At 40.0% G+C, this 20,733-nt stretch overlaps 1 protein-coding gene across 6 annotated transcripts in view; it reads right to left on the bottom strand.

Moving 5' to 3' along the window:
* LNX2 (ligand of numb-protein X 2) overlaps positions 1 to 20,733 on the bottom strand; it is an 87,208-nt gene that overhangs the window by 9,222 nt on the left and 57,253 nt on the right. For 4 of the 6 annotated variants that reach the window (XM_081549373.1, XM_081549372.1, XM_081549371.1 and 1 more), the window contains 4 exons: positions 18,026 to 18,394; positions 15,696 to 15,836; positions 11,820 to 11,997; positions 6,306 to 6,537 (listed from right to left, as the gene is read on the bottom strand). In XM_081549373.1, coding sequence (XP_081405499.1) covers positions 6,306 to 6,537; positions 11,820 to 11,997; positions 15,696 to 15,836; positions 18,026 to 18,394 — 920 coding nt within the window. The remainder of the gene's footprint in view (positions 1 to 6,305; positions 6,538 to 11,819; positions 11,998 to 15,695; positions 15,837 to 18,025; positions 18,395 to 20,733) is intronic. The other 2 variants (XM_081549376.1, XM_081549375.1) reach the window with 1 other exon arrangement.

Here is a 20,733-nt window from a genome sequence, read left to right as displayed (position 1 = left end):
CACACCATCATGGTTATCTGGGTCATTATGACCTTTTTTGTACAGTTCTTCTATGTATTCTTGCCACCTCTTCTTAGTATTTTCTGCTTCTGTTAGGTCCATAACGTTTCTGTCCTTTATTGTGCCCATCTTTGGGCAAAATATTCCCTTGATAGTTCCTGAAGAGATCTCTAGTCTTTCCCATTCTATTGTTTTTCTCTATTTCTTTGCAAAGTTCACTTAAGAAGACTTTCTTATCTCTTGTTATTCTCTGGAACTAGGCATTCAGATGAGTATATCTTTCCTTTTCTCTTTTGCCTTTCGCTTCTCTTCTTTTCTCAGCTATCTGTAAGGCCTCCTCAAACAACCATTTTACCTTTTTGCATTTCTTTTTCTTGGGAATGGTTTTGATCACTGCCACCTGTACAATGTTATGAACCTCTGTCCATAGTTCTTCTGGCACTCTATCAGATCTAATCCCTTGAATCTATTTGTCACTTCCACCATATAATCATAAGGGATTTGATTTAGGTCATCTCTGAATGGCCTAGTGGTTTTCCCTACTTTCTTCAATTTAAACCTGAATTTGTCAATAAGGAATTTATGATCTGAGCCACAGTAAGCTCCTTGTCTTGTTTTTGCTGACTCTATAGAGCTTCTCCATCTTTGGCTGCAAAGAATATAATCAATCTGATTTCGGTATTGACTATCTGGTGATGTCCATGTGTAGAGTCATCTCTTATGTAGATGGAAGAGGGTGTTTGCTATGACCAGTGCATTCTCTTGGCAAAACTCTGTTAGCCTTTGCCCTGCTTCATTTTTTACTCCAAGGCCAAACTTGCCTGTTACTCCAGGCATCCCTTGACTTCCCACTTTTGCATTCCAATCTCCTATGATGAAAAGGAGATCATGTTTTTTTTTGGTGTTAGTTCTAGAAGGTCATCATGGAACCGTCCAAGTTCAAGTTCAGCTTTTTTGACATTAGTGGTTGGGGCATAGACTGGGATTACTGTGATATTGGGTGGTTTGTCTTGGAAACGAGCAGAGATCATTCTGTCATTTTTGAGACTGAACCTAAGTACTGCATTTTGGACTCTTTTGTTGACTATGATGGCTACTCCATTTCTTCTAAGGGATTCTTGTCCACAGTAGTAGACATAATATTTATTGTAGTATATATGTATTTACTGTCATTTTAAACTTTGTTTTCCCATTGATTTTATATTTCTTCTTTGTCCCTTGTTTTTTCTTTTTGTTTTTCCTTTTGTGGTTTGATTTTCTTTTGTGTTATACTTAAGTTCTCTTCTTTCTGGTTTCTGTGACTCTATTTTATATTTTTGATTTGTGGTTATCTTGTTTTTCAAGTATGTTACCCACTTCCTATATTTATTTGCCTTAGACTGGTAGTCATATAGGCTCAAACACATTTTAGAGAGAAAAAAATCTACATTTAATTACTCTCCTCCCCCACATTTTATATGATTTTGATGACCTCTTTTACATCTTCATGTTCATTCTTTTGTTGTTCAGTGTGGTTGTCATCACTTTCGTGGAAATATTTTTTATTTTTTTTTAACATATTATCGACTGGGGAGGGGTTCTTTGCAGAAATTTAACACCTATGCCAGCAATTTGTTATGTAAGTGAATATTGAAACACCTGCATTTGAGTAAACTCAAATCATATCAGCAACTTTTTTTTGCACTTAATGTATTTATCTGAAACTTTGTACATGTCTTACTGTAAAGCATTCTAGTATTTCATTAGAGCATGGCAGGCAGTGTGGCAGGTTCCTCTGTTCAGAGGATCACAACATCTATTACAAAAACACAGTGTTTCACTGTGCTCTCCCCTGGAAGAGCAGATGCTACACTTTCTGGTGGCATTTTTTTTTTTTTAGTCCTATGGGTGGTATTTCCTCTAGAATATGTTCTTTTATCTTCCATGATAGTAAACACAGTGGATCTTTGAGGGGGGTTCTTTGAGAAACACAAAATTACGTGATGCATCAGTTTTGAAAGGATCCACCTGCCAATTCAGGAGACGTAAGAGGAGTGGGTTTGATCCTTGGGTCAGGAAGATCCCCTGGAGAAGCAAATGGCAACCCACCCACTCCAGTAAAGTTGCCTGGAAAATTCCATGGACAGAGGAGCCTTGCAGGCTACAGTCCAGGGGGCCACAGAAAGTTGGACACAACTGAGCACATTAATTGTATTACTCTCTAAAAACATATGTCTCTGGTCAATGATATGTTAATCTGTGTACTGGCTTAAATAAGTGATTTATTTTCTACTTATAATTTTCTCTTTCCTGTAGATTGTTACTTTTTTTTTTTTTTCCTATTTAGAGAAGACCTTTCAATCTTTCCTTTCGGATATGTTTTCAGTTCAGTTCAGTCACTCAGTCATGTCCAGCTCTTTGCAACCCCATGGACTGCAGCATGCCAGGCTTCCCTGTCCATCACCAACTCCTGGAGCTTGCTCAAACTCATGTCCATCGAGTCGGTGATGCCATCCAACCATCTCATCCTCTGTCGTCCCCTTCTCCGATCCTGCTTTCCATCTTTCCCAGCATCAGGGTCTTTTCCAGTGAGTCAGTTCTTTGCATCAGGTGGCCAAAGTACTGGAGTTTTGGATATGTTTAGCACTGCCATCTTCTTTAGTTTTTGCTTGTATGAGAAATTCTTTCTCTCCCTCTGTTCTAAAATATAATCTTCCTGGGGAGAGCATCCTCTTTTCAGGACTTTTGAATTTATCTCGCCACTCCCTTGCCTGCTGCTATTTCTGCAAAGTCAGTTGATAGCCTTGTGGGGGTTACTTTGTAATCAACTTTTTCTCTTGCTGCCTTTAGGATCCTCTCTTTAACTTTTGTCATTTGTATTATACTATGTCTTGGTGTAGGTCTGTTTGGGTTTAGATTGTTTGCGACCCTCTCTGATCCCTGAACCTGAGTATCTGTTTCCTTATTTAGGTTTGGGATATTTTCAGCCATAATTTCTTCAAATACATTTTGATCTCATTTTCTTTCTTCTCCTACCTGAGTCCCTATTATGAGTAGACTGGCACACTTTATATTACCCCATGGCACTCTTATATTGCTTTCATTTTTCTTTTTTCCACTTGGCTCTCTGCTGTCCTGATTGGGTGATTTCCATTATTCTTTCTTCCAGGTCATTTATTCTTTCTTCTGCATTATTCATTCTGCTATTCATATTCACTGTCTTCAGCTCAGCTTTTGTTTCTGCAAATGAGCTTTCTTATTTTTCTTGGTTTTTCTTTATATTTCTAGTTCATTTTTACAGTACTCTGCATTTCTGTCCATAGCCTTTCTTAATTCCTTCAATATTTTCATTATCTCCTTTTTAAAACTGGTGTCTATTAGACTGAAGAGGTCTTTGTTCTTTCAGGGGAATTCTCTTGGCCTTTTAACGGGAAATGTTCCTCTGCTTTACTTTACTTCTATTTCTCTCACTCTGAGTTTAGGAGAAATTATGGTCTTGGGGAGCTATTTATATGAGGGGGCATCCCTGTGTCACTTGTGAGGGTTTAATATATTTGGTGCGAGGGCTGTCTTTAGCATGGATGCCTGCTGCCTCTCCTCAGTGTGTGCTGGTCGTGTCCCCTTGATGAGGGTGTGCAGATCCAGTGGCTGACCTGCTCCTGGAGTTTCTGGTGGCAGTGGTGGTTTGGGCACATCCCCAGAGCACACGGTGGGCGTGGAGGCAGCTCGAGGCCACTCCTGGAGTCCCAGGGAGGTAGCGATGGTGGTTTGTGACTGTTTCTGGCATTTGGGCAGGTGGTGGCAGCAGTGGCTCACAGGATGGTGTCTTGAGACCACTCCTGGAGTCCAAGAGGGAGATGGCAGCAGGTGGGACCCTCCTGGTGTCTGGGTGGGTGGCAGTTGTGGCTCATGGCGGTTCATGGATCCTGTGCAGGCTGTGTCCTGCCCTCTGCAAGTGTGCATATGGGGAAAACAGTGGGTCCTGCCCCTTGCCTTGCACATCCCCAGACTGGCACCTGGTCTCAAGGGTGGCCAGCCATCCTCCGTGTACACCCACTGCAGTTGCAGCAGATGCCCACCCCTCCCCAGCTGTTTCTGCACAGCCAACCCCAGTCCTCTCCCAAGTCTCATTTCTGAAGCCCAAGGTTCTCTTGCCCTTTCAGCTGTCTGAGGTCATCTGCCAGCATCCAGCAGGCACTCTGTGAGACTCACTCTATGTGCAGATGCATTTTTGATGTGTTTGTGGGAGAAGGTGAGCTTCAGGTCTTTCTACTCCACCATCTTGACCACTTCTCTGTTTTTCTTTCTCAGGATTGCTCTGGCTATTCGAGGCATTTGTGCTTCCATATGAATTTTAAAACTTTTTGTTCTAGTTCTGTGCAAAATGCCACTGGTAATTTGATAGACATTGCATTGAATCTGTTGATTACCTTGTACTATATTGTGTATTTCTCACCTAAAATCTTTGTTACTGTTCCTGGCACATCAGAAAATGCTCTGAACACAGGAAGAAGTGCTGACCCCAAAACTAGCCAGGGATAACAGAAAAGGAGAGCTACAAGTAGCAGGGGGGTTTCTCCAGGACTTCACTGGTCCTGTCCTGTCCAGAGGCAGAGGTGGGGGGGACCTGTGCAGAACTGCTCAGCATGAGGGGGCAACTTCACACAAAGACTTTTGGGATGAGTGTTTATAATCAGTTAGGTCCCTTCTCAGGGGCAACACCTCACAACTTAGATGGCATGTCTGTAGGAATTGAAAAGCAAGCATTTATAGCTGTGTTGACTTTTTAATGGGGGAAAAGATCACTTTTGGTGCTTGGAATAAACCTATGAAGCAGTTAATCATCTTTGTTGTAAAAAAACTCTCTCTCCACAAGAGCCCTATAGGTCCCTGTAACAGTAATTCTATTACAACTTTAGGCCTTCTTTTTTTTCCCCTTCTTATTCTTTTAACCAAGAGGACAAGTCAGCAAATTAAATTAACAAACTAAATTCAATAATGTTCTTGCTTTTTTACTGTTATTCTTTATGTGAAAATACTTTATAAACAGTACAGCACCATATAAATGCTAATTATTAGTAATTTGTTCCAAATGAAGCCAGATGGCTCGGAAACTGGTACATTCTTACTGCTTATTTTAAAGAATTGATCATTTTCACACTGGGTTAAAAGAATGTTCTGTCAAAGTTCAGTTTCAGTATTCTTCCTATAGTAAGAACCTAAACTGAGCTGAAAACGAAGATGATAGTGTAATGGGCATCCTCCCTACCTCAGTACCAAACCACACAGCCATGGTCTGGAGGTCCCAAACGTCTCATGACCAAACACTAACCAGCTGCAGAATGTCCTGGCTGGTCAGCTGGTCAAAAGCTGTGACCTCTTTCTAACAGGGGTTAAGAGCACGTACTCATGAACATCAGTGATTTGGCCTACAGAATCTCTATGTCCAATAAAAACTCAGTTTTACATTCCTTTTAAGGAAGAGTTAAAAGGATTAAGAAAGGGCTTTTAGAACAGCTCTGGGACAGGAAGACACTTTGACCTGGTTTTCCCAGTGGAGAATACACCTGAGTCCCCGCATGTGTCAGAGTAAAGGCAAAGGACAGTCTTCTGAGCAGAGAATGAACGCCCACTCTCACAGTGGCCCAAGCGGGGGCCTCTAGTAGCACGTGTCAGCACCTCCCAGCAGGTGTCAGAGTGAAGACTGTCCTTTACCAGGAGACTGAACGCCCACTCTCACGGCGCCCCACGTGGGAGCCTCTAGTAGGGGTCATTTTTATAAGCAGATGTAAATCTCTTCAGCTTAGTTCTTATTGTTAAATTTACCTTTTTGACTATCATAACCTAAGAAAAACTGGGGGCTTCCCAGGTGGCTCAGTGGTAAAGAATCTGCCTACCAATGCAAGAGACCTGGGTTTGTTCCCAGCGTCGGGAAGTTCCCCTGGAGAAGGAAATAGTAACCTACTCCATTATTCTTGCCTGGGAAATCCCATGGACAGAGGAGCCTGGTCTATAGCCCATGGGGTCACAAAGAGTCGGACATGACTTAGCGACTGAGCATGAGCATGAAGAAAAGCTGACCTGATTTGAAGTTGTTGCTGCTGCTGCTGCTAAGTCGCTTCAGTCGTGTCCGATTCTGTGCAACCCCATAGACGGCAGCCCACCAGGCTCCTCCATCTCTGGGATTCTCCAGGCAAGAATACTGGAGTGGGTTGTTACTTTTATCTAACTAAAGCCTTTTTCCTTCCTCATTTAACTTGCTGTGTTATACCCTGATAAAGGCTGTAATGACAATTTTCCATAAAACAACAGAAAAGCCTCAGCACCTGGGCAGCCCGAGCCACATGACCCATGACGGGGACCAGCTGGCATCGTACTCGTTCTCGCTGACGGCGCTGAGTGGCTCGTCTGGGCCCTGGGCAGCCTCCTCCACCACCTGCACCTCCAGCGCTTTCAGGGCCACTGTGGGGGACGTGGCACTGGCCTTCAGCATAGCCACAGCCTCACTGTGGCTTAAATTGGTCAAATCAATGCCATTGATGTTCAATAAGATGTCACCTGTTCAAATGAAGAAACAAGGAAAATGAGTTACCAAGTGGTTACTGCCCTATGAATCCTGTTATCTGTAAACTAATCAACAAAGGTTAGGTCCAAAAACTCCAATGAGATGAGAGGCCATTTTTCTCTTTGTAATTCTAGAATACTGAGGAAAAATCCAGGTCACAGCGACCACTCCCAAACAATTCAAAAAATTTTAAAAAATGTAGTAATATACAGGAAAAGTTGTGGCTGTGGGATTCAGTTTGGTTCACATTGTCAGTGCTGGTGTAGCAGCGGACAGGCCCTGGACACTGTCATTTCTCTATCTACAGTTCCTTCCAGTTAAGAAAATGATTTGATCTTTTGCCCTTAAAAATGGATTTTTAATACATTCTAGTTTATATTTATACAGTTTTATACAATCTAGACAGCTCTACATAGCTCACGCAGTGCAAACTTATCAGAGTATGTAGAGAGGGTATCCTTGGGCCAACACAAATGAAATTCATGATTCGAACATGTCCTGCTTGAGGAAGAAAAACAGTGTCTGTTGCTATGCTGAGTAATATAATAAAAAAGAGCAATGCAGCTTATATAAAAGATTAGGAAGGAAAGGATTAGTTTTATAAGAAGCACGAACATTTGTACTAAGAAAGTCCACAGAAATCCTCTCCCAATTCATCATTTTTCAGATTATTAAAGCAAAACATTCTTTGTAGAAAATGTAAAATATATATTTAAACAAATAAAATTACCTCAAATTCCACAACGGAATGAATAACTTTAAAAAAACAGCCTTAAACAGATATAATTCATATACCATTCAATTAAAGTCTATAATTTTATGGTTTTATAGTCAGAGATGTACAACCATCACATCATTTTTAGAACATTTTTATCACCACCTCCAAAACCCTGTACCATTAGTCTTAAACAACTACTAATCTATTTTCTGTCTCTATAGATAGATATATAGACATATAGATGTAATTTGGATATTTCATATATATGGAATCATGTAGTCTTTTGTGACTAGCTTCTTTTACTTAGCAGTTTCCAAGATTCATTTCTACTGTACAATAGAATGTGGGAATACATCATTCTTTTTTATGGCAAATTAATATTCCATTGTATGGATGAATCACATTCTCTTCATCCATTCACCAGAAAATGGACATTTGGGATGTTTTTACTTTTTGGCTATTATGGAAAGTACTGCTATAAACCTACATGTACAAGTTTTTTGTGAACATATGTTTTTATTTCTCTAGGAATGGAATTGCTAGGTCATATGATAACTGTTTAACTTTTTAAAGAACTGCTAAACTGTTTTACAAAACAATCGTACCATTCTATATTCTTGCTGGCAAATTATAAGTCAGTTTCTTTACATCTTTGCCAATGTTTGTTATTGTCTTTTTAAACTATATTCATCCTAGTGATGAATTTGCATTTCCCTAATAACTAGTGTCACTGAGCATCTTTTCAAGTGATTATTGGCCATTTATGTATCTTCTTGGGAGTAATGACTATTCAGATCCTTTACCCATTTTAATATTAGTTTATCTCTTATTATTGAGTTATAAGGGTTCTATAAGTATCTAGATACAAGCCCTTCATCAGATACATGATTTACAGATATTTTCTCCTATTCTGTGGGTTGTTTTTTCACTTAAATGATGTATCCTTTGCAGCACAAAAATCTGTGATTTTGATAAAGTCCAGTTTACTGTTTTAGATTTTTAGTTGATTTACAATGTCATGTTGGTTTCAGGTGTACAGCAGTGATTCAGTTATATATATATATATATATATATATATATATATATAAATACATAGATCTTGAGCATCTTTTCACATGCCTTTTGGCCATGTAATGTCTCCTTTGGAGAAATATCTCTTTAGATCGTCTGCCTGTTTTTTGATTGTTTTGTTGTTTTGTTTTTGATATCTGAGCTGTTTGTATATTTCAGAGATTAACCCCTTGTTGGCTGCATTGTTTGCAAATATTTCCTCCCATTCTGTAGGTAGTCTTTCTGTTTCGTTTATGGTTTCCTTTGCTGTGCAAATCTTTTAAGTTTAATTAGATCTCAACTGTTTATTTTTATTACCATTACTGTAGGAGACAGATCCAGGCATTGCTTCAGTTTTCATCAGTGTTCTGCCTATGTTTTCCTCTAGGAGTTTTATAGTATCCAGTCTTACATTTAGTCTTTAACTCATTTTGAATTTCTATGTATGGTGTTAGAGAATGTTCTCATTTCATTCTTTTACATGTAGCTGTCCAGTTTTCCAAGCACCATTTACTGATGAGACTGTCTTTTCTCCAGTGTATATTTTTCCCTCCCTTGTAACTGACTATAGATATGTAATTAATTGATGATAGCATTTATTTCTGAGCTGTCCTGTTTCACTGATCTATATTTCTCTTCTGTGCCAGTGTCATACTGTTCTCATTACTGTACCTTTGTAGTATAGTCTGAGGTCAGGAAGCCTGATTCCTCCAGCTCTGCTTTTCTTTCTCAAGATTGCTTTAGCTAGTCCAGATATTTTGTGTTTCCAAATTTTTACAGTTTTTTGTTCTAGTTCTGTGAAAAATGCCATTGGTAATCTGATAGGAATTGCACTGAATCTGTAGACTGCCTTGGGTAGTGTATTTATTTTGACAATATTGATTCTTCCAATCAAAGAACATGGTATCCATCTCTCCATCTGTCTCATCTTTGATTTCTGTCACCAGCATCTTATACCTTTTAGAGTACAGGTTTTTTGCCTCCTTGAACAGTGAAACTGTTATTCACTCAGTCGTGTCCAACTCTTCGTGATCCCATGGACTGTAGTCTGCCAGTCTTCTCTGTCCATGGGATTTCCCAAGCAAGAATACTGGAGTGGGTTGCCATTTCCTTCTCCAGGGGATCTTCCCAACCCAGGGATTGAACCCTGGCCTCCTGCATTGCAGGAAGATTCTTTACTGTCTGAGCCACCAGGGAAAATCCTTAGGTAGGTTTATTCTTCGGTATTTTATTCTTTTTGATGTGATGGTAAATGGGATTGTTCCCTTCTCTTTTTTTGTCTTTGATTGTTAGTGTATAGAATTGCAAGAGATTTCTATGTACTAATTTTTTATTCTGCTACTTAACTGAATTCACTGAAAACTACTCCAGTAGTTTTCTGGTACATGTTTAGGACTTTCTAAATATTAATATGTCATCTGCAAAGAGTGACGGTTTTACTTCTTTTCCAATTTAGAGTCTTCTCTCAGACTGTTGTAGCTTGGACTTTCAAAACTATATTCAATAAAAATGGTAAGAGTGGACAACCATGTCGTGTTCCTAATTTTAGACAGAATGCTTTCAGCTTTTCACCACTGAATCTGTTAGCTGTGGGTCTGTCACATATGGTCTTTATTGAGGTAGGTTCCCTCTATGCTCATTTTCTGGAAAGTTTTTTTATCATAGATGGATGTTGAATTTTGTCAAAAGCTTGTTCTACATTTACTGAGATGATCATATGGTTTTTATCCTTCAATTTGTTCACGTGTATCACCCTGATTTGTGGATATTGAAAAATCCTTGTACCCCTGGGATAAATCTCACTTGATCATGGTATATGATCCTTCAAATGTATTGCTGGGTTCAGTTTGCTAGTATTTTGCTGCGGACTTTTGAGTCTATGTTCATTAGTGAAATTGGCCTGTAATTTTCTTTTTTTTGTGGTATTTTTGTCTGGTTTTGGTATCAGGGTGACAGTGGCTACATAGAATGAGTTTGGGAGTATTTCTTCCTCTGCAATTTTTTGTAATAATTTCTGAAGAACAGGTGCTAACTCTTGTCTAAATGTTTGACAGAATTCTCCTATGAAGTCACTTGGTAATAGACTTTTATTTATTGGGAGTTTTTTTTTTTATGACATTCAATTTCAGTACCTATAATCGGTCTGTTCGTATTTTCTATATCATCCTGGTTCAGTCTTAGGAAATTGTACTTCTCTTAAGAATTTGTCCATTTCTCCTAGGTTGTCCATCTTATTGGCATATAGTTGCTAGTGTAGTCTCTACAGTCCTTTGTATTTGTATATATGTGGTGTTGGTTGTTAACTTCTTTCTCATTTCTAATTTTACTGATTTAGGCCCTCTCCATTTTTTCCTGATGAGCCTGGCAAAAAGTTTATCAATTTTGTTCATATTTTCAAAGAACAAGCTTTTAGTTTCATTCATCTTTTCTATTGTTTTTGTTTTTACTGCTTGTGTTTTTAGTGTCATATCTAAGATAACCATTGATTAATCTATTGCCTAATCAAAGCCATGAGGATTTACACTTGGTTTTCTTCTAAGTTTTAGCTCTTATATTTAGGTCTTGGATCAGTTAATTTTTATATATGGTGTAAGGTAGGGCTCCAACTTCACTTTTGGAAAATAGCTTCTAAGACTCACTTTTCCATATGAAATAAACCAAATATATTGAGAATGCTATTTTTACAACTACCACCCCCCATACAAATTATATAGTATTGACTGTTGTTTAGTTGCTAAGTCATGTTGAAATCTTGTGACCCCCATGGACTATAGGCTCCTTCTGTCTATGGGATTTCCCAGGCAAGAATACTGGAGTGGGCTGCCATTTCCTTCTCTAGTAGTATTGATGGGGGTTGTGAAATTGTGAATGAATTAATCCCTAAAACCACTACCTTTTTATTAAGTTTATCTTCTGCTCCACCTCTTCTGTGAGCTTCCTCCCACTCAGACACTTTAATAGTCAGCAAGTGTATTTCTGCTGGCAGTTAGTAAAATCAAGAGAGATGATCTTTCCAAGTATTTAGTCTGCCATAATGCTAGGAACATTAATCTCTTAGAGGATCTTTTCCAACATAAAGTAACCCAACAGTCTGAGTAACTGTTAGAAAGTAACAGAACCATTATTAAGCTCCAGCTATTTCCCTTTATATTAGGAATTTTTCTAACCTTGTAGAGGCTTTATGCTTCCATATGTAAAGCAGCGGTCCCCAACCTTTCTAGCACCAGGGACCAGTTTCATGCAAGACAGTTTTTCTGCTGGGGTTGGGGACGGGGGATGGTCTGGGATGATTCAAGCACATTACATTTATTGTGCACTTTATTTCTATTATTACATCAGTTCCATCTCAGATCATCAGGCATTAGATCCCGGAGGCCAGGGATTCTTGATGCAAGGCATATTTTAAGAAGCTATGCTTAATAGAAAACTTTGTTAGATATTCTTCATTTGTAAGAATGCGAGCTGAATTTGAGAGATGTGGTGAAACTGTCCAAGCCCCTAGCTTACCTCTCTTGATTCTGCCATCACGCGCAAGACAGCCATGAGGTGGCACACTGGTCACAAAGATGGGCAGTTCCCCACTCTTACTTCCTCGGCCCCCAGCTACTGTCATCCCAAGGGACTCGTGTGGTTCTTTCTTTACAGTAATGTGTTTTTCTTGGCATGTAACACACTGGGCAAGATCCTAAATGTGAGAGGAAAAACTTATTGGATAATGAATAATATATATAGGCAAAGTAAAGACAGATGAAGTAAAAACTTAAGTGGCGATTATAAAGGCATTTTTTAAAAATCACTGTAGAATTGAAAGTAATACACAGTTCCTCAGGCACAGGAACCGTGTGGATCACAATGGCAAACTCTGGACTACTGTCTCGTCACATGACTGTACATGGGACTGAAACACTCAGAGCTGCTGATGCAGGCAAGTCCAAGTAAAACAAGCTAGCTCATCATTTATATATAGTTACCATGAGCTCCTAGGTCAGATCAATCTACAAAAGTAAATAATGCACTTGAATTCTAAGATCCTGAAGAGAAGCCAATTAATTTTACTTTCATTTTTCTGTTATATTCTTTGAGAGAAAAGTTGACAGTAGTATTAAAGAGTGGATTTTACTAACTGCCAAAAACAAAAAAGCTACATACTTATCTTCTGATTCTGACTAACAAAGGTTATCAGCGCACTCAGTCATGAAGCAGATGCAAATCTACCTTCAAACCTTTTATGAAAAGCTAAAAGGATATAAAATAATTGAATTTTTGAAGTTAATGACAGGGAAATAAACTCCCAACGAACTATATTCTCAAGGAAAAGCTATTTTTATTGACATCTGTTACTGTTACTTATTACTGAGATACTCTTGATAACCAGTTTTCTTTTGAAAATAGAATTCAATAAAATCAAGGTATATATATGTAATAGGAATATTAAAACAATATTGAAGGCTTACTATGTGCAAAGCTCATGGCTTTATATGTATTATTTTTTAAGTTTACTTGTTTTTGGCTGTGCTGGGTCTTCATTGCTACACAGGCTTTTCTTTAGTTGTGGCAAGTGGGGGCTACTCTTCATTGAGGTGCAGGAGTTTCTCATTGTGGTGGCTTCTCTTGTTGCAGAGCACAGGCCCTAGAACACAGGCTCAACAGTTGTGGTGCATGGGCTTAGTGGCACATGGGATCTTCTCGGATCAGGGATCAAACCCGTGTCTCCTGCATTAGCAGGCGGATTCTTTACCACTGAGCCACCAGGGAAGCACTATATACATTATTTAATTTAATCTTCACTGTGGTCTTCAAAGTAAGTAGTACTATTGGAGCCCCCCTTTTATGGATGAGGAAACAGCTCAGCTCTGGTAACTTGTCCCAAATCATACAGCTCTTTAAGTCCCTGCACAGGGATTTGAGCAGATGCAAATATACGAACATGTGTACATAATATGACGCACTCCGTATACATGTTTGTGTGCACCCACACCACACCACTACTATCCCACAGGCAAAGCTAACGTCAGAAGGTTTCCAACATTTATCAACTATGAGAATATGCAGGTAAGAATTAACATTATTAACAATATCAACAATAGAAATATGAGTTTATGGTTACAGAATTGTAGCATTCCTTTAATGACATGAATTGAAAGCACTGACATGTACCTATCTGTTAACCTGCTCCTGAAACTGCAGGCCCATCTCCCTTTCTCTGATCCTAGAACACATATAACTCTTGAAATTTTATTTAAGGGAGCTACTTGCAAGAACTGCCTAGCACTCCCAGAAAATGTTATTATCTAGTAGAAAACTTCGAAATGTCTTAAGGCGGTGGCCTGTTTAAAGGTATGAAATCTTAGTATCCTTCAAATATGGACAAAACCCACTTTATTAAGACAACTCATGTAAATTCAGTAGTCTTGAGTATATTTACAAGCAATTTTGGCTCTCAGGTATTTAATCAATTAAAGATGGTTGTTTTATTTGTCTAGAGGGCTCAGATATACAATTTCTCCTTGGGAATGGAACCAAACCAAACTTTAAAGATTATACTCAGTATACTTCAACTAAAGTACTAAATCATACATATGTTTATCTAAGCAGCTACTTAGAGGCCTAGTAGCAGGCTCACGTATGCAGTGGTTTTTACAATGATTATAATCATCTGAACAGGGTTTTTTGGGTGAATTTGTGTTTGTTTTCCCTAGGAGACCGTTTTTCCAAATCAGGATTTTATATAACAAATGCAGTGTTTTAGGAGTAAATAGCTAACACTTAAAAGTATATTTCATGTGGTTGTTCTAACCAATCAGATTTACAGAGTACACAGTAATGCTAAACTTATTCTATTTAAAATGTTGTCATATAAGTTCAGTTCAGTTGCTCAGTCGTGTCTGACTCTTTGCAACCCCATGGACCACAGCAGGCCAGGCCTCCCTGTCCATCACCAGCTCCCGGAGTTTACTCAAACTCTTGTCCATTGAGTCGGTGATGCCATCCAACCATCTCATCCTCTGTTGTCCCCTTCTCCTCCCGCCTTAAATTTTTCTCAGCATCAGGGTCTTTTCAAATGCGTCAGTCAGTTGTCATATAAAATTAAAGACAACAAGAGTTAGCAGGAGAGTTAAGAGAAAAAAATACTTGCCCCAAATAAAATAAGTAGAGTTTTCTATATGAATGTTGGAATGACCAAGTAGTTTTTTAAAAGTGTCTTAAAATTATGTACAGACACTCATATCTCAAATTACTGTAAAATTCAATGATGTAAAATTCAAAAATAGATTCAGTAATCTATTTTTGCCTTATGACTCTTTAGGAATATATATTATATGCATGAAGCAAGGATGAGCCATATGAAACAACTATTTGAAATTCCTATTCAAAACAGTAAGTCCTTTTTCATGGTCATCATCATGAAGGCAAAATTACAGGTTTCCTTCATATACTTCAATTTCAATTCAGAAATGAGAACGAGTCTGTGGATACAATTTCTTACAAGTATTAACTAAACCAGAAACCAGTGACAAGTCTGTACTTAAGCTAGGAAACCAGATACACCTGACAGGCCAAAAATACTTCTGCTGTTAAGGGTTGCTTTTCTCAGGATCCCTGTGACATTCTGAAGGTAAGCATTCTCTCAAATACTCTCCTTACACTAAGAAGTCATTTGAGCACACAGGGAACTTCCTGTGGTTTTAAGCAGACCAACAGATGTTTTTGTTTAGTAAAGAAATTTAATTTTACTTAAGAGATTGACTGTGGAAGCTCATTTAGCAAGAAGGAACTACAAACTCTCTTTAAATTTCTGCAACTTAAGTGAGACAGTATCAAAATTCTCAGCACAAGTAAAAGACCTTGGTATATGTTACAAAACCAGTGAAATACTGAAGAAGTAGGGATAGAACATACAGGAATTTTAAAAGATTTAGGGTAGTCTTCCTATTCTAGAAGATAAAAACGTATGCTATACATGTAGCTGTAGAAATTTATGAGTTATGTGTTTAATATTCTCATGTCTAATTCTGTTTTAGGCAAGCTACCTACAATTGCTAAGTACAGGCTGTCAATCATTGTCTTCATTATGCCTTTTCAATTATGTAAACTTTACATTTAAATGAGCAAGTTAAGTCCCACTTTCAAACAGAACTAAACAAACCAAAGATTTTTCTGGACAATTACTTCTCATTAATCACCTGGCAGGAGGCCTTCTCCACCAAGAAACTGACTGAGAGACTGAGACAGGCACTCTCCAAGGTGGCAGGATGCACACACTGCACAAACACTTCTGTGCACCTTCTCCAGGAGTGAACAGCCCTCATTAAAGTCTCACCAGCTTGTAATGACTTATCCTTGGAGGGTGGATGAATTCAGAACCATGAGCAGGCGCCTCACCTTATGCGAGCTGGGTCTGTTGTAAGGCAGTGTCTGTGCGTGGTGCTGGCTGCTGCTCTGAGTTCCTGCCTCTCGGACGGTGCTTCCAGGCTGGGGTTTCCCTGGTCTGGCAATTGTTAAACTCACCCTCTCCCCGCTGGCCTGGAGGAAATACAGACACAGCCGCCAGTGATTACCGATGTTTCTCATTTTGCAGAGCACAGGTACTTCCCATCACTGCGCCAGCGCCTTGCCTGGGGTGGCTACAAGTGCCTGGTGGTAGGAGGAAGGGAGCTGGTCTTGTGAGCTTGTGGTTCAAGTGTCTGCCGCTGAAATATACCCACAGCTCTTGGACAGACCCTCCCCAGACCCACCTCCCCAACAACCGAGGCAGAGCAGTCCACCTCCCCAAGGAGGTGTTCTTCCTCCCCAGGACTTCTTGAAGGGTAACTTTCTTTTAAAATGAAAACAAAACATGCAAGTCTGTCAACAGGAGATGCCTGAGTCGATCAGCTGGTGAAGATCAGGACATGGTTCTACACTTATTTTCATGGTTAAGATGTTCACAACATACTGCAGACACAAAGCTGCAAATTCAGAACTTACAAGGTAAGTGCATGTGTAGGTGTTGTATAAATGCGTGTCTATCTGTGGACATATACACTCAGGAGTTTGTAAGGATGTTCTCCAAACAATGTTGACATCGCTTGCAGTGTTTAGTGCAAATTCAATTTTAACATATTTTCAATATTTTATCTTTGGTATTTTATTTCCATTTTAGACACAGAATCTATGTTATTTTTACAACCTTCAATAAGATTATTGAAAGTGAAAGTTGCTCAGTCGTGTCTGACTCTTTGTGACCACACGAACTGTAGCCTGCCAGGCTCCTCTGTCCATGGAATTCTCCAGGCCAGAATACTGGAGTGGGTAGCCGTTCCTTCTCCAGGGGATTTTGCCAACCCAGGGATCAAACCCATCCATTTTTCTCAAAAAGAAATTTAAATTGAGCAACTTGAGTTTTCTATGCTTTGGGGAAAAAAAATCACAGCACAAAATATGATGCAACTATTTAACTATTTGAATTATAAAAATCAAAATAAATGTATTACTGATGAAAATTTTTAAGTGTGTTTTCTACCTGTGTAACTATATTTTCCACATTTGGGTTAGAAGTTTAGAACACTGCCTGAGACACAGTCAATATATATTGCTCTCTTCCTGGCTATCTTACTGAACTGACTTCTCACTTCAAAAAGCCCATCCAACTCACTCATTTCCTTTAACAAATCCCCAAACTGGGTTCACTTTCTTCCCCATTTCCCCCCACAAGATGAACTGTTCTCAGCGGTGCAGCAGCTGACTCGACTCACAGGTAAAGGCCCTGGTGCCCTGAGTGCTGCCTCTGATGTGAGGGAATGTCAAGGCATTCCATTTCTTTAAGCTTGAAGTCTACGAAATAAGACCAATGCCTGAACCTCCTCTCAGTGCAGTATGGCTGTGAGCGTGTTTCCTGAGGGCTACATTTAACCAAAAAGTGAACAAAAAGGGAGTAGGTTAAAGGGGGGAGTGAAATCTGGGTTTTCTTAGTCTTAAAACCTCATTGTTATTTGATTCTATGTACATATACATATTTCATGACTATCAATCCACCTTAATTTCAGATATTCAGTTAACGGATGCTTGGTTTCCACTGCAATATGTGTTGTGCCTGCTTAAAAAAATCCATTTTGCTTTACCTTCCTGTAAGGCTGTGGGACCCTCCCCCCCACTCCCCCTTAGATGCCATGGCATCCTAGAACCTAAAGATCTTCTCTGGTTTTTAACTCATCTGTTTTGATGCTGTTACTGAAAACACATTTCTTTTCTCTAATAATGACAACCTACTTCCAGAGAATATTATGTGTTTGAAATGCTCTGGATTCCTTTTATTTTTTTTAAAAAAAGGCACTATAGAGATACTCTAAATAGTAAGTTACCTTCCCCTATTTTTATGGACTGAGAAGTGAAGGGGAGTGGAGAGACCAGGTGAGTCGCACCCTCAGTGACCACAGCCCCTGGGGTCTTGCTGCACCCATATGTCCACACGTGAAGTGTGGACACCACCACCGGCCACGTGACACCAAAGGGCCTTTAGAAACAGCCCACCTGGAAGGTCACGGGGATGCAGATCAGCTGGGAAGAGGCAGGACTAGCATGGATTAGACAGTGTGGAAGAATTTAGGTGGCCCGGCTGGATGGTGCGGTGACATCACACCACCCCAGACCGATCGCTGGTACCTGCTGGTGAGAATGCGCACTGAGCGCCAAGGGGAGACTGGGCACACGCAGTGGGCGCAGGTGGGGCTCACCTGGATGATCTGGGCGGCCAGCTCAGGAGTCCCGTGCTTCAGGTCGTGGCCGTTGATGGCCAGCACCCGGTCGTTGCTGCTCAGCCGGCCATCCTGGGCCGCCAGCCCCCCTTCCAACAGGTCAAGGATGAAGACGCCCGGCTCGTCGGTTCTGCGCACAAGTTTGATGCCTAGCTGCTCAGCAGAGTCCCGCTTGTGTAGCACCACCGGGAAGACCTCCTCCCGGGGCGAGCCGCCCTCTGGGTGGCTGTGCGCGCGGCTGCCAAAGCGCCTCTCGCGAAGCACGGTGAGCTGCAGCGTGCTGCAGGGCTGCGACAGCACGGCCCGGGCATAGTTGTGCGACACGCTGCTGATGTTGTAGTTGTTGACCTGGAAAGAAAGCATTAGGACGACTCTTATTTTCCCAAGTTGTGGAAATGTTTAACATTTCTAAAGGAGACCAACCTCGTGAAAAACATATACAGTCATTATTTACAAAGAACGCTTTACAAAGACATTCTAAAAGACAGACTTCCTAAAATTAACTTAAAATGAAGAGCAGTAAGTAGAGATTGATAGTTCAGATCACAGCCTTTAATGATAGCTGGATAACCTGTGGTGGATTTCACAGCTTGTGTGAGTGTCTCATGTGTAAAATGTGTTTACCATTATCCACTCCACCAAGTCAGGATGAGCCTAACTAGTCAACATCGGGTATGGCAAGGGGTGATGAAAGACTAGCTCTAGTGGAACAGAAACGGAAGGTTTACTGGCTTACAAGTTTGCTTGATCAAATGAAATCCACTTAAGTTAAGAGAAGATAAACTTAAGGAAACTGGCGCATTCTAAATATACCTTATTTCAGATGAGTGACTTTTACTTTAAAGCAGATAATCATAATTTCACTCTAATTCTTTGACTTACAAGTGTAACGTATCTAACAAATATAAGCATAATTTAGTACTCACAGAACACTTATTAAACTTTGTAACTTTGAAATAAGTACAATGACTGATCTTTGGACATGTAACATCACTAAGAAAATACACCCAGCTCCAGCTGTTTACCCAGTGAGAGGAGGAGATTAACACAGCTCTTGTATTTTTCACAGTGAGAGCTGCTCCCGACCCAAAGCGACAGCGAGGGGGACAAGGCTCTGAACAACAGTGACAGGCTCTGGCTGAGGTAGGTGTGATCACCTGAACTCCTTACATTTTTTTCATGTTAATTAATCTATGTGAAGCAAGGCCTCCCTACTTCCTATTAATCTAGGGTTGATAGTTCTGAACACTATTACCGTGAAATTTTGTTGATTTTGGCCCGCTGACATCTTTAAAACTTCAACCAAATTCATAGCTATCGTACACAAACTTGCTATTCTCCCAAGTCTGAGACTTCTGTGCATTTGGTAACCACCCAAGCCCTCAATAAGAACACTGTGTAACACGGGATCAAGTCCATAATTAAAGCAGTGTCTAAAAAGATGAGTTGGCCATGGATCCATGAATCAAAAACCATCCTTTCTGGCTATTCAGCTAAGAGCCACCTAGCTCTAGGCTCACATTTGTCCTTCTTGCTTTCAGATATCACATGACTCTGGTCAAAACCCAGTCGTAGCCATGCGAAAGCATATAGCCTCTTAACTAGTCTTGAGCAGTAGGTGTGGAATATCCCACAAGGGAAAAAGGTTTTCCCTCATGAATGTGTGGTTGCTGGAAAAATGCAGAGAAAGAAGAGACCAAACAAATTATTATTTCTAGGCTTTGTAAAAGCAGCACCTTAAGAGTAAACTGTACCATTTTGGTTAAATGTGCTTTGTACCAGTGCAATCAACATGTGGGGCTTCCCTGGTGGCTCAGACAGTAAATACTCTGCCTGCAGTGCAAGAGACCCAGGTTCGATCCCTGGGTCGGGAAGATCCCCTGGAGAAGGTCATGGCAACCCACTCCAGTATTCTTTCTGGAGAACCCCATGGGCAGAGGAGCCAGGCGGGCTACAGTCCATGGAATCACAAAGAGTCAGACATGACTGAGCGACTCACACTTTCACTTCACTTTCAATCAACACATGGCTGTAGTTATTTTCCTTCAAAACTGAACATGCCTCAATCATTGATGATAGCTCCAATTGAGAATGCTCATTCTTAATAATGCTCTAAAAGTTGTATTATCTTTAATTGTGACACTGATGTAATTTATACCAGTGGTATTTTTTTTCTCCCAACTGCTCAAAAGCCTGCATCACAAAAGGCCCTGAAGGTATATGGGTCTCCTTGTCAAAGAGCCTATTTAGCAGAAGAAGGTGTGTGTTTAATGTGGGAAAACCAAAGCCACACCTGTTACTGCAAATACTTTGCTAAAATAAAAGCACAGGCTTGGAGCTCTTTGTTCTATAAATATACCATCTTCACAACTCTTGGGTATTTTCAAATTGGGCTCCCTGTATTATTTATGTAGCTCATATAAAGATGGAGAGAACCAGATAGTAACAAATTCCAAGCAGTCTTCTTTCCCAGTATTCACTTCTGAGTGACCATAAATACTCCACATGTGGGTGAGGGGTGTGGCTTTACTTACTGACTCCAGCACACCAGTCAAGAGGCCAAGCTGAAGTCAGGGCCCACAGTAGCAGAGATCCTTTTGAATTCATTAATCAGGTTATGTGTTCATACTTTTGTTACCAATTTGAATCATTAAACTGGATTTCAGATGACTATTACTACAGTTATT

The sequence above is a fragment of the Giraffa tippelskirchi genome, chromosome 12 (assembly GCF_054371585.1).
Source record: "Giraffa tippelskirchi isolate mGirTip1 chromosome 12, T2T-mGirTip1v1.2.pri, whole genome shotgun sequence".
In the NCBI taxonomy this organism is placed as follows: domain Eukaryota; kingdom Metazoa; phylum Chordata; class Mammalia; order Artiodactyla; family Giraffidae; genus Giraffa; species Giraffa tippelskirchi.
The sequence above is the reverse complement of the archived record's forward strand: the minus strand, read 5'-3'. Positions and strand labels throughout refer to the sequence as shown.